The sequence below is a fragment of the Empidonax traillii genome, unplaced genomic scaffold, assembly GCF_003031625.1.
Source record: "Empidonax traillii isolate 1590-97213 ecotype Southwest subspecies unplaced genomic scaffold, ASM303162v1 scaffold438:size550143, whole genome shotgun sequence".
Classification (NCBI taxonomy): Eukaryota; Metazoa; Chordata; class Aves; order Passeriformes; family Tyrannidae; genus Empidonax; species Empidonax traillii.
The window spans coordinates 61,496-75,305 of NW_020955631.1; the positions used below are offsets into that span (position 1 = coordinate 61,496).

Here is a 13,810-nt window from a genome sequence, read left to right on the forward strand (position 1 = left end):
ACAAGACCATTACTTGTGAGTATGTAGTATAAAATTACTATTACTGAACATCATCTGAGTCCTTATATACAGCACAGTTTCTAACCTCTCAAAACAAGAGGATGCTTATTTCTATTATTCTAGTATTCCAATTCTGAAATTATTTACAAATAGATGATAGCATTGTCCAAAAAGGCACAGACTGAAATTAGATCACTGTTTAATTATATCAGCATTTCTCAAACTTCCTATATATGTGAGTGGTTTGTAACTCGCTTGTCTATGGGTGACCCTGGAAAACCAAGAAAAGCAGCTGAAGTATTTGGAAATCAACTACTTAAGCTTTTTTTTTTTTAGTTCAAATGTTTCTGCTAAATACTACACCTCACTCATCCTTCACTGCCCGCAAGGGTCTTTTCTGTAATTTAAAGTATGTTTATCAAGTTACCAAAGTTATTATTGTTGGTATTTCACTGAATCCCTCATATGTGTTCAAGACTTACAGAGTCTAAGTTTTCCAGTGCAATTTTCTCAATAAAAAGACAGCAGAGTTCAGTAACTCAGTCAGCAAGTTCTAAGTTTCATGCATATGCATTAACTTGCTCAGGAGCCACTGATACTAATTCCCTGTAAACTTATTAAAAATCAGTGGCAGGATATGGTAAGTAGATTCATACTGATAAATCTGTAGCAGCTATTACACAAGCTAACTGCCCTTTGTCTAGCCAGCATTTAGGAGACATGGGAGGAAACAATGTTTGGAAAGGGCTGAAAAAACAGAGGAGGGAAGAGATGAGTTATGATGACAATGTGGGCAGTACACAGCAGACACTTATTACTGTGTATTAGTGAAAAGAACAAGGAATAGATCTGCAGGAAGCTTGGTTTTGGTTTGGTTTCATGGAAGAGCTTGTTAAAAGAATGCAAATCTCCCAACAGCAAAAAGCACAATATTCAATCTTCCAGTTACGCACAAATATTAATAATAGTCAGCAGCCATTAATTACTACAAAAAGCCCCACAAAGGTTGTCAACATACTTCTGGGGTTCCACAGAAAGTTGCAGTGGTATCAGAAGTTGCAATCCCTTCTTTACAAAGTCCAAAGTCTGTCAACACAACATGACCCTGTTTAAGAAAGAATGGTGTTTTAAAAAGAGAACGTGCTCAACACGTGGATACACAGAAGTGTCAATTTTGTGAGCAAACACAGAAAACCAAAAATAATCTTGCATACTTACTAGTGAGTCTAGGAGAATGTTTTCTGGTTTTAAATCCCTATTTAAAAAAAAAAAAAAATATTAATTCCAAACAGCAGTCACAAGAGCTTTGGAGTCAAGGAGTTTTATTTTTCAGCTGAAAGCTTCAAGTTTTGATGAAACTGTCAACTTTAGGTTTCCCATAAGATGATTTCATGTAGTGTTTTTTATCTGGTAATTTGTCTTATTTTGAACTTCTGCAGAAAGATACATTTCAGAAACATACCTGTACACTATATTTATGGAGTGTAAGTAGCCCAATGCACTGGCTATTTCAGCAGCATAAAATCTGGCTCGGTGCTCAGGAAAGGAACGTTCTCTTTGTAAGTGAAAGAACAGCTGTAAATATGCAAATAGTAAATAAGAATATTACGCAAAGAAAATCAGGTTCATAACAAGTAATTTTAACAGAATTAACTTATTTTGCTGACCACTTCTTTTTTTAAATGTAAAATTAAATAAAATCGGTTTTGCTGCATGACTTGTCGTTGCTTTACTCTCTTTCCCTCTTCTCTTTTGTAGCTCAGAAATGGATAAGTAACTCAAACACACTCTCCTAAAACCAAGACTAGTCAAAAGGAACTGGAATAAATCATTAAGCTGTAAATAGTAATAAAGTTTTGTATAATTATTTATAAAATTGTATTCTGAAATAACCTAAATGTAGATCACTTTGGGAGATGATTCCACAAATTCTCTCAACTATGGAGAGCTGTCTGACTTCAATTTATTTGAGCAGATACATTAGTCTAGCCAGATTAAATAATTAACGTAAAGATTAAACTATACTACAAATTCAACTTCTAGATATTTTAAGAAAACTTTTTCTGTTTTCTGTTTTCTGTCTACAAAGTTTGTGAAAAACTAAAAAGCAATCCTTGCTTTCCAAGCACTCGATTCAAATCTGAAAGCTATTTTGAACTGTATTTTAGTTTGCCCAGAACAATACAAAACTAAGCTGAGGCCAGGAATTAATTCAGAGCAGAGCAAATGAGAGTTTGCTAATACAGTCTAAATAAGATGACAGTAAATTAGACAAGAGAAAGGCCCATCTTGTCCCACCTCTGACACAATGTAATAAATTCAGCCGTCAGTTTCCTTCCTTCCCCTTTTGAAATACAAGCATCTCAGCTAATGCAGATGTAAAGAAAAGATGGTGTTACATGGTGAAAAATGTCAATATAAGATAATTTGTAATAAAGGTATATTTAAGTAACTGTGGAATACATTGTTTGTATCTGACAACCATGAATAAATTTGGATTGAAGTTGTCAATAAGAGGAACAGAGTCCATACAGCTACAGAAGTCTGCAGCAACAGCAGAAAATAACAGGATTTTCAAAATCGGGGGAATGCTGATCACAGCCCATTGTAAAGGATCGTTTTGCTCCTCCCACCTAGAATTAGCAGAGTAGACAGACTCAAATGCAAACAAAACCACCACATACCTCTCCTCCATTGACAAAATCCAGGACAAAGTAAAGCTTTTCGGTTGTTTGGAATGAGTAATGTAATCCAACCAAAAATGGATGTTTCACATTTTTCAAAAGCACATTACGTTCAGCCATAATATGTTTTTGCTGTAAGAAGTAAAGGATCAATAAGTAAACAGGAAAGATTTTGCAGTTAAGGGAAAAAAGAAGGGAGGTGGGTGGAGAAAGGGTATTTTTCTTAACCTCTTTCCTATTGAGAACGATTTTTTTCTGCAACACTTTGACAGCATAGTATTTCCCATCCAGTTTTCGTTTTGCAAGAAGAACCTTTGAAATTAAAAAAAAAAGGTGAGGAAACAGGATTGTTGCAGTTCACATTCTATTAGTAATAATTTCATTATTTCAGCATAACTGGAAAGTGTTCATGCTATTTTTTCACCATACAGTTTCTTTGCTTCTAATATTGTCAATCAACAATATAACTGCAAATAGAGTGAGCTTACAGTTCAGTAAAAATCTGTCACGATAGTGGTATCATGAAAGACTGAATTATAACATTTATTTTCCATGACCTGCTAAATCTCTATCAAGACCAATTTCAGCTTCTTTTTGGAACAAGTTTTAAAGACAATTCAATGAAAAACAACAACTTGAAAAATTGTCCAAAAGCAGAGATTTCAAGATGGATTCTCTGTGGCACTTTGTAAAAATATCAATATTTAAGTCACTTTTCAATGGGCTATTGCTCCACAGCATCAGGGGTTTCACAAAATAATCCAGGACAACAAAAGGAAAAACATGATTCGTACTCCAGCTGCTGCATAAGCACAGGGGTGCCTCCCTTCCTCTCTGGGGGAAACAGAGGATCCCTATTGCTCTTGATGAGAAAAGGAAACACTCCCTTTTGTCACTCACAACAAGTGACTGAGGCAGCCAACAGCCATTCCAGGGGAAAAAATGGCAGGGCCATAAAGCAGCAGCAACTGGGCTCCAATACAACAGTTTATGTGCCACCCTAGACTGACATCACTTCTAAAACCTCTGGCCAGGTCTCCAGCCGACAGCCACTATACATGAGAAACCAGCCAGCTTTCCTTGCACCAGGATAAGACACAGAAATAAAAGCTCACCTTGCCAAAGCTGCCTTTCCCGATAACTTTCAGGAAATCAAAGTCTGTTGGTTTAGCACTGAAAGATATTTAGGAAGGAGACAGGTCACCTGGGCAGAAATTACAAGCTGTACAGCAGTCTACTATAGCATTCGAGTTGTAATGTGAGGACAACAGCCTGCTAGCACCCTCCTTTTCCTCGTTCCACCCAACACTTAGGCTTCTGCAGACCTGCCCTCGGAGACACCTCCTCTTCATTTTGCAATTCCATTTTCCTACAGGGAAAGTGTTCAAACTGCATCCTTTCAGTTTATTTTATTTATAAGTTTAGCCTTAAGATGTAAAGGAGAAGCAAGATTGTTCTGTTATTCTCCACAGTCTAGCTTCTTGCAATTCTTAAGTCTCCATTTCCCCATTACTCTTCCCGCAGCTTATTTCTTATTTCTAGAGGTCCAAATGGATTCTCAAGCTTAAGTGAGGGAAGGAAGGACCAAGTTTGATATCTATTCCCTCTTACTTATTCCATTCTTCCCTCTACCCATTCCTCCCTCATTTTAAATTTCAGTAAGAGGAGAGAGGTCCTAACAGCTGCCTCTTCTGTGTGTGTATGTATGAATTCACTCAGTTTTTCCACTTCCCAGATCACCACTCCTTTCAGTTTTTCCCAGGATCCCCTTACTCTTTCCTGAATACAATTCTGTCAGCAAAACAATTATCCATGTTTTCAATTTCCAAAATAACAGTTACATCACCATACACCTCTCCACTTATTGTCCCTGAAGGGAAGTACTCTTAAAATTAATTTCTTACTGCAATCTATTAAGCACTTCCTCCTGCTAGCCCAGAACAAATCTGTGAGGAAAGGAAAACCAAAATAACAGTGATCTCCTAGATGAGGAAAGCAGATTCACACAGAACTGAGGACACAAACTCTGCAGAAGACACCAAACAGAGAAGCAAGTTACCATTGCAGTAAGGGGGTTTGCAGCATCAACAAGGCGAGCTGGTCCTTTGCCATGCAATAAAACAAACTTGTTTTCAGAAGCTGTTCATATTCTTAAGCTGTGGGACTGTTCCCAAGGTCAGTTTAACTTTTCAGGTTTTAAAATTAATTTTAATCCAATTTAGTAAAAATAAAACATTTACGGTAAATTGAATTACATTTTAATTCAATTTAATTGAAACCTACTGAGGATTTCCAGATGGTCCCAAGTTGATATTCTGTGAGGTAGAGTTTAACTGTTGGGAGAGACAAAGACGTTTATTTTTAATCCTTTTTTTTTTTTTTAATTCTTTCTTATATTTCAACCAATACTAATTTCAAAATATTCTACTAATTTGCTCAATCCATACTTTTGCACTTGTTACATTAGACATTTGGAGAGATCTAATATCCACATTGGGAACTTCAAGTTGAAATATTTGGCCATCATCACCATATTTCTCCATACATCCCATTTAAGGCTGAAGGTCATAAAATAATTGTGACCACAAAGGGCAAAATCAGAAATAAAAATTTAAAAGAGTGTTTCAACAAACAACTTGCTCCCCATTCAGAACTTATTGTTTTCTGTGAATTCTATGAATATTTTTTCTGCCTTTTATTCCAAATTTTCCATGATCTTACTAATAAAATAATTTTAAACCCACACTGTTTGTATTATAATTAATGAAAGACATAGTGCTTTTAAAAATACAAAAGTGAACGTTTGTTCCGCCCCAAGAAAAACACTACCAACTGTTTCTATCCTGACATTAAAGGTTAAATAACTCAATTCCTGGAATGCCATGAATCCTACCAGTACACACCCAGGCAGAATTTGTTAAGTTACAGGGAGCAGAGGAAGCTGCCGCCATTTAGGTAATTTTCTCAATTTGTTTTTGATTCAAAAAAGCAGTATTCGTACCCTCATTGTGGTTCTGGCCTTTATCAGAGAAGGATAAACTGCACTCAAATACAAGTTACCTGGGGCCAGGCTGGCAGGCAGCACAAAACCAGAACTCCTACAGAAGCAGAGAATGGCCTGACAGCAGAAGTGGATGCTTTTACTCACTAATAAGAGCCAATGGTACTGGACAGTTTTAAAAAAGCTACTGTATAAAAGAGGTTTTTTTAAAGCTTGCTTTTGCTCCTTGTTGTTTGGCTTCATCATTTACAGTAACTACGAGAAGGTGAATTTTCTACCAAAAAGTATGGGGTCCAGGTCACTAGGCATTAGCTCTCTTCCTATTTTTGAATTTGTTCTGGCATGGCACATAAGTAATTTTCCACTGAAAGTTAAGATCACTCCACATTTCTTAAAGTACCTTTCAAAGGAGGAGGAAAATGGTATTTTAAAACAGTGTCTTTGGAAATCAAACTTTTAGAACACACTTAATCTGCTCTGAATCACACACAAACCAAAACAACTCTTACATCTTTAACACGGGCTGAATAAGAAGAGAAGTACTAAGATCACATCTGTTGACCAAGTAGTAAGCCGTTGAGGAAACAAGCTTAAATGTGGCACTTCTGCCTTCCTAGAAATATTGCATTTTTTCAAACAGCACTGTTTCTGGAGGCTGTAAACTAATTTTCAGAGAATACATCCCCAGCCATATAGTGGCTTTTGTGACAAAAGAAGCTTCAGACCTCACACAGTGTTATATGTGAACTGAAATCAAATCCATCCTTGCTCCTGAGTGACTTTGAGAAAGACATTTTTTCCCCGGAGAGAATTCTATTTCTCCCCTTCCGTAAAAAAGAAGAACGCACAAGCAAACAAAAAGACAATTAAACATTCAATCTCCCCTGCTCCTTGCCAGATGGTTTTAGCAAGAGTCTTTGAAGAGACTGAAAAAACTATGACAGCTTAGCTGTAACTAAAGTTGTGTTTCTTTAACCCATACAGCAAGTGGGGGAGAAGCAGCAAGACAAAGCCAGCAATCACTTTTACCCCTCTGCAATTCACATCTGATAGAAAAACAGCTTACAGCCCACAGTGGAACTGAATCGTTTAGAAAAGGAGGGAAGGTATTTATTGCAAAACCTACCAGTAATCTTTTAGAAAATAATATACCTAAGATTGCTTTTAAGTAGCCAAAATTTTGAAGACTTTTCTGTTTTATTACCTTCCGACTGCTCCTTTCATCTTCATCTTCAGATGGATCTGACTGGTGTTTCGGGTTATCCATTTGAAGAAATGCTCTGACATCTGGACTAGAAACACAGTTAAATTCATTAGGACACCAATAATCTACATGACTTTAAGCCTTTGTGATTACCTGACGTTAAAGTATGTGTATGTGAAGACTTCATAATGAAACACTCAGCAGAACTGCATTAAAAGGTAATTATCAGAAGAAAGTATGTGTTTTAGTTGGCTAGCAACTACCAGGAAACCAACTTTATTTCAAAAAACTTAAAGTTTAAAATTCTGTTGAGTTTTCCGAAATTAATTAAATACCAAGTCCAGTACAATACAGAATGAAGTACATCATCTGTATCCCCCCCAAAAAAAGACGTATGTCCCAAGAGATACATGGCAGTAACATTCCTGTCCCCATCCAATTTAAAGCAGAAGATGGTGATCTTGCATTTAGAATGAATTCTGGCTGGGCCCTGACAGTCCCAAGACAAGGTACCCAGTGACAAGACAGAGTTAAGGAATCCTTCCCATCAGCTGCAGGACACAAATGCTTCAGGAGCCTACAGGCTTCCCACAGTGCCTAAGGAGATGCATTTTATCTTCAGCACCAGTTTCTAGCTCTGTCTTAGTGGTGCTGGGGGATGAGGACTGAGAGAAAAGTGGGAGAGTAAGAGAATTCCGAGAACCCACTCCTGGGAAGCAAGGCTTACCCAACAGTTCAAAAGTATGCCATGTCTTTCTTAACCACATGACACAACTGAGGCAAAATTAATTCCTGAACAAATGCGTATCATGTATAGCCTAAATACCACTTGAAGAGATGACTTGAATCTTAGAAGTTCCTTCCGTTCACTAAAAGGAAACCTTCCTATCAAGCAAGAAATTTTACCTAAATTTCAGAGATAAAACTCTTTGGGAAGGACTTGGGGCAGTCACTGACAGGAAACTCCTCATGAGCCGTTCAGTACAAAAAAAGCATTCACTACAGAGCTGCTCTTTTATCTTGTCCCTAGTATATATAAAATAGGGTGCATTTTCATAAGAAATAGATACACTTGCTTTGCTGTTTTCAGTCCATTTCACCCTCCACACTTCTGTACAGTGAGGATCAGAAGTAAGAGATGAGCTGTTTCTGACACCTCTCCAGATCCCATATTTTATATCAGCATTATGGAACCTGCCTCATGTCCTGTGCTATCTCAGGCTCCCATTCTCCACTGCTTACATTTTGTATTCCTATGCACTATTTTAAACCTGTTTCATTTATCTTCAGCCTTTCATGTTGAAAGTACAGCAACAAGACTGTTCACACAATTTCCCACCATTATTTCAATTTAATTCTTCCCGTCTTATATGAACTCCAAATACTAATCTATTTCAGAGTCTTGTCTTATATCCTGAGGTCCAGGAAGACAAAAATCACTGTAGTTTGGATATTGTAGCAATACTGGGTCAAGATGAAACAATTTAAGTTTCAGAATCTTTGGATATCATAATACCAAGAACAAAAAGGTATGGTTCATGCTTTTCACTAGACAGAACAACAGAACCAGACCTTAATTACCTTCAGCATTAATCTGGACAATTGGCTGATTAAATAGAGCATGTTGCAATACATCTCAAATAGTTACTATAGTAACTTTGTCCATGACTGAAATCACAGCAGGAAAAAATAAATCTAAAAAAGTATCAATTCACATGAAAAGGCTGCTTTACAGTTGCAGGGTATTCCACAGTCTCCACAATCCATGGCAGCCAGAGTTGTAACTGTGCAATGTTACATTGTTCAGACTGGCAATTCTAAAAGCACCACAAAGAACCAGTGATTAAAAATAAGAAGTTTAATGTACCAACTTCTTAGCCAGAATTGCAGCGCATTATGCAAAATGCTATACAGATTGATAGGACTTCTATGCTACATTAGTTCACATGTATTAACTCAAGGTATTTTAAAATACATGGAAACTATTCCTAAAATAACCTCACCTATGCAATTAAAAGGATCTAGGAAACCATTAAAAAGGGAGGCTCAATATACGTTGTACATATATTACCAGCAAAAGTGTTTTTTTTCCTAGATTTTTATGATCGACTACATTTATTTTATGGATTATCTCTGAAATACACAAAGAGGTGTCAAGCGCTGCTTAAATACAATTTTTCTGTAATACTTGTCCGGCATTAATCTTCCTGCAAAAACAGTAAGCTACCACACAAAAATTTTGGACACACGGAAACATGGACAAGCCCAAAAAGTAACACAAATTTGAAGCAAAACGGTAAAATTAATAGCTAGTGACAGAAACCTAACATTTAGGGCACACTTTATTTAAATAATGGTGCCCAGCTCCTCCCTCTTCTCCACACACTTCCTTATTTGATTTTCTTTTGGGGAACAAGTGCAGACCCCTGGGCTCTCACTTACAGAACTGGCAACTCATTTCCCCACCGGTTGCAGGATATTGTCATCCTTGATTTCTTCCAAGCGTTATGCAAATGTTCTCATTCTCATTAAGGAGCTACTTTGCACTACTTAAAAATAACTACATTACATCTTTAATGCATCTTCTGTTCTGCAGTTGGATTCAAACAGGTTTTATTTGGAGATGTTCTGATAGACAATTAAATGCGTTAGTATTTCAGTGAAGACCTACATTCGAGGGGGCGAGCAGCCCACTTTCAGCAGTTGTGCAGTGATTTAGGAAGCCTCTAAGTGCTCACAGGGAACAAACTCCCAGCTCCCATTAAGGACATCACTCAGCAAGGACGACACATCTTCAGATTTCTATCCTTTCTGCCATTTTTTCTTGGTACATCTGCATTCTATCTATGAGAGTGTTGTCTATCACATACAGTTAGCTGAGGAAATGCAGCTTGAAGTTATTTTGATTCCCGGTCAGGATGAAGCCAATAATCTCATCCTGTATTCCAAGGGACAGTGACTGCAGGAAAATCCTTGCCAACAGTCACGGGGTGTCCACCTCTAACATACACAAGGTCTCTAATCATTCTAACACACTTTAGGTTTTTCTTGCGTTTTTTTATTGAGCAAAAAGGTTTGGCTTTGATACAATATTCAAGAAACACGCCAGATCCAAGAACAAAATCCACTCAAGATAAATGAGAACACAGTGCTGTTTCAGAGATTAATGTAAATACTGCCATCTTGGACATACTGAATCTGACATTTGTGCTTTTCAGTTCAGATGTTTGAGTGCCTTCCCATCCAGAAATAAGGACATCATTTTGAACCATCCTTAAGCTTTTAGTGAAATAGTATTTCTATACAGGACTTAAAATATATGACATTCTGGTTTTAATGCTTAAAAGATGCAGTGGAAGGTGGACTTCCTAACAGTTCTGTGAGAACGCGTAATCCGCTACATATTCCTTGTACAACATTAATTTTAAGTTATTTTATTTTACCCAATATCAAATTTAATTCACACATTAAAATAAAACTGTCCAAGAAAACAAGATTGTGGACTATCTGTGAAGACAGTCACCACATAGTCCTTGAATAGTTCCTAGCAAATTTTACCAAAAAATCCCCAAACCACCAAGATCAAATATTTGGTATTTCTTCACTAACAACATTCATCAGCGCACCAAAAAGGTGACAGATTACGCAGTTTTATGATTTGTTGCAATGGAGCACTGCATAAAATAAAACCAAAGCTAACTCCAGAAAAACAAAGTACCTCACAGTAAGAGAGAAACAACACAAATTACTATAACATTAAATGCTTTCACACTAAATTGTCAATTAGAGGCTTGCTTTTCCTCCCACATCACCGTTTCTTTAAGGGTTGGGAGAACAGCACAAGACAAAATGAGGTCTCTATTTTGTTTTTAATGTAGAACTGTGCTTAATAAGCTTATTATAGAACACGCTTTCAACAGTACCACACAATTGGACCTATGCCTTAATACTGGTTTAAGTCAGTTTTAATGGATCAGACAAGCTAAGAGCAATTGTAAAGAACACAGATTCAGATACAGAAGCATTTGATCACAAAACAATTTCCAAACCATCAAAAACATTTAAGAAGGCAGGATTTGAGGTTTGAAGTCTTTTTTTTTTTTAAGCACAGTATTCTGTGCTGTGCACAGAAAAAGGTACCATTTTACCTCTGGAGAACAACTACAGTATTGCTTTGAGATAAAAATATTTGATACTTGGACATATTGACAAGCAAATAGGGAGGAGATTGTGCTAAATAAACCACTATCCCTTCCTGATGTAACAAATCAGATTAACTGTCAATAATTTGTTATATTACAGTGCTTTCTATTACTTCCCAAAGAACAGTACTTCACACAAACCTCATAGTATTTGTTCTGATGGAAAAGCATCCTACCATAAAGACTTTGTTATTTTTTTTTTCCACTTATGATATGGAAGTATACATAAAATGGCCCTTTTTTTTCAGAAAAAAAAAAAAAAAAGAAAAAAAGGAAGGAAGCACATATTTCAGGTTAACAGAACATTAAATAATTCATTTGTTGCGAAGAAAGAAAACCTGACTGCACACTGCAAACTGCTGCAATGTTCTGTAACTTATTTTCTTCCTGTGGGAAATGGGCAATTTCACAGGCTGCACCGTTTGGCTAATTAAACAAAGCATATGCATAAAAACCCATTTAATTAACACTAAAGCCAAGCATAGAGATTTACCATTTTACTTGTTCAAGCAACATGGAAAGCTGCATGGATTTAGCTTAAACTGATTATATATTTCAACTGAAAGAAGGCAGTTTGTCCCCAGTCAGTTCACACACAAAGCGCTGTCCTCCAGATTTAACTGGAGCCAACTCTCTCCCACCATTATGCCACATCCACTGCTGTCCCACCGATGGTGGGGAACACACCTGTGGTTCTTCTGCCAGAACAATTCAGGTGCAAAGCTTATTCATTTGCTTTAGGCAGGTCATCTTGGTCATCCATCTCAGTGAGCTAATTAAGCTACTTGGTTAACGTGCTTAACACAAGTTCCAGAGTTCACACGCGAACTGCTCTAACAAAAAGGATGCAGGCAGTGACTTACTGCCAGCAAGGCAGTACCAAGTGACAGCAGAGCTCTCAAGCAGCACAGCCATCGGCAAAACAGACACTGCCCTAGAGCAACAGAGTTTAGGGTGGAATCTGCACCCCTTGAATTACGATCAGTTAATTGCCTGCAAGTTGATTTGTAGATCGGTTTTCAGAAAAAAACCAACACTTTTACACTGTCCAGTCTGTAGATTTTTCCTGAACAAATGGCCATATTAAAGTTTATTTTTTATACTGAAGAGCTCTGAACAGGTAAAATACGCTTTCTGGTTAAATACTTAATTTGCAATTTTGTATTTAACATGTCTTTTCAACAGTCCTTAAAAAACAGAAAGGAAACTACTTACTGGTTGCATAGCTCTGGCTGTCTAACTAAATTTTGAATGAATTCATTCAGTCCTGCTCTTCTCTGCTTAATAAAATCTGAAAAAAACAGATTTATTAAAATCATCAGTCAGCTTGTGAGAAAGACTTATTTTCTTATTTAGATTTTTTAGGACTTAAACAGCAGTTATAAAAGAAACTGGTTCCATGACTGGTTCAGAACAGGGTTGGTTCTACGTATTAAAACTGAAAGCTTAAACCATTCAGCTGAGGTGAGAGAACAAATTTCAGTTTCTCCGTAACACTTCTTGAAAATGTAGAAAGCCAGGTGGATTAAAAGTGCAGTAAAGTGCTTCAAGAACAGTGTGTAACCACAGTGGGCTCCCCTGTGCTGCCTTCCTTGCATGGGTGAGCCCTTCCAGACCTGATTCCACAAAACCAAAAAAAACCAACGACCCACAGGCAAAACCTGACATCAGTTGCACAAGCCAAGTTTTTACATGAGCGGTCCCAGCAAGCAGCATGTTTCCATAATGTATGTGTGGCAGTGGGAAAGTTGCACAATTCATCCTGCCAGCAGGCACTCAGATACAGCCATCAAAGATAATTAAATAAAATATCTTCCTTTAAGTTTTGGAGATCATCTCTAAAGTTTAAAAAAAAAAAAAAAAAAAAAAAAAAAACAAAACTCAGAATCCCCACCTTCATCTAAAGCTTAAGACACGTAACTGTTTTGTAGCGATATGGAAAGAAACACAAAGGATTTGGAATAGAGAGTTCTATCATGAAATAAAGTATAAAATAGAATAATCTTGTCTTTCATTACTCATGTCAACAATAATTTGTAGGGAAAAAGAATATTTAACTTGTGTATTAACTTTTAAAGCATTCCAGTGACTTCCAGATACAGATTACTGACAGTTATTAAAATTTTAAATTAACTTTAAATCAAAAGATGTGTTTCAAATATTAAGGAAAAATGTTCATAGTGTTTCACGGATATAATCTTTAACCCTTGCTAGGGTATTTAATAGTCCCAAATTACTGACAACAAACAGGAAGGTAAATTTGCATACAGATGCTACGTGAGTCACCAACATCAGCAGTTTCAGTGTGGCAGCTGCACAGTGTCATCAGTCACTCTAAGCCTACAGAGCCATCCATGCTGGTGAATATAAAACACCCGTAAATTTTCAATTTCTGTATTCTGACTGGTTTCAGGGATTCTCCTCTGTCCCATTTTTTCCAAGTTAAAACAAGATTAATTTTGAAATAACCTAAGTGTCAATAAAAACAGAGTCCTTAAACAACAATGTATGCCAAGAGAGTATTTTTGGTGGATTTTGGGAGCAGGGATATAAAGGTTTCACTCTGCTGCATTCCAGTGCAACAGCACAATGTTGCATACCCACGGATGGATTACAGAAGTAAAACATCTTTTCAGTATTTGTAAAATATGTGACTTGTTTCAGAAGCCAGCAGAAACATTACATCAAAGCTTCAATAAATCAGTGTTAAGATAAAGAA

The 13,810-nt window shown here is 36.8% G+C and overlaps 1 protein-coding gene across 3 annotated transcripts in view; it reads right to left on the reverse strand.

Annotated features, from left to right (window-relative positions):
* LOC114062809 (serine/threonine-protein kinase Sgk3) overlaps positions 1–13,810 on the reverse strand; it is a 61,442-nt gene that overhangs the window by 9,213 nt on the left and 38,419 nt on the right. For 2 of the 3 annotated variants that reach the window (XM_027894676.1, XM_027894677.1), the window contains exons 5-13: positions 12,307–12,382; positions 6,890–6,977; positions 4,968–5,017; positions 3,800–3,857; positions 2,913–2,996; positions 2,685–2,816; positions 1,463–1,575; positions 1,219–1,255; positions 1,019–1,105 (exon numbers count right to left, since the gene is read on the reverse strand). In XM_027894676.1, coding sequence (XP_027750477.1) covers positions 1,019–1,105; positions 1,219–1,255; positions 1,463–1,575; positions 2,685–2,816; positions 2,913–2,996; positions 3,800–3,857; positions 4,968–5,017; positions 6,890–6,977; positions 12,307–12,382 — 725 coding nt within the window. The remainder of the gene's footprint in view (positions 1–1,018; positions 1,106–1,218; positions 1,256–1,462; positions 1,576–2,684; positions 2,817–2,912; positions 2,997–3,799; positions 3,858–4,967; positions 5,018–6,889; positions 6,978–12,306; positions 12,383–13,810) is intronic. The other variant, XM_027894678.1, reaches the window with a different exon arrangement.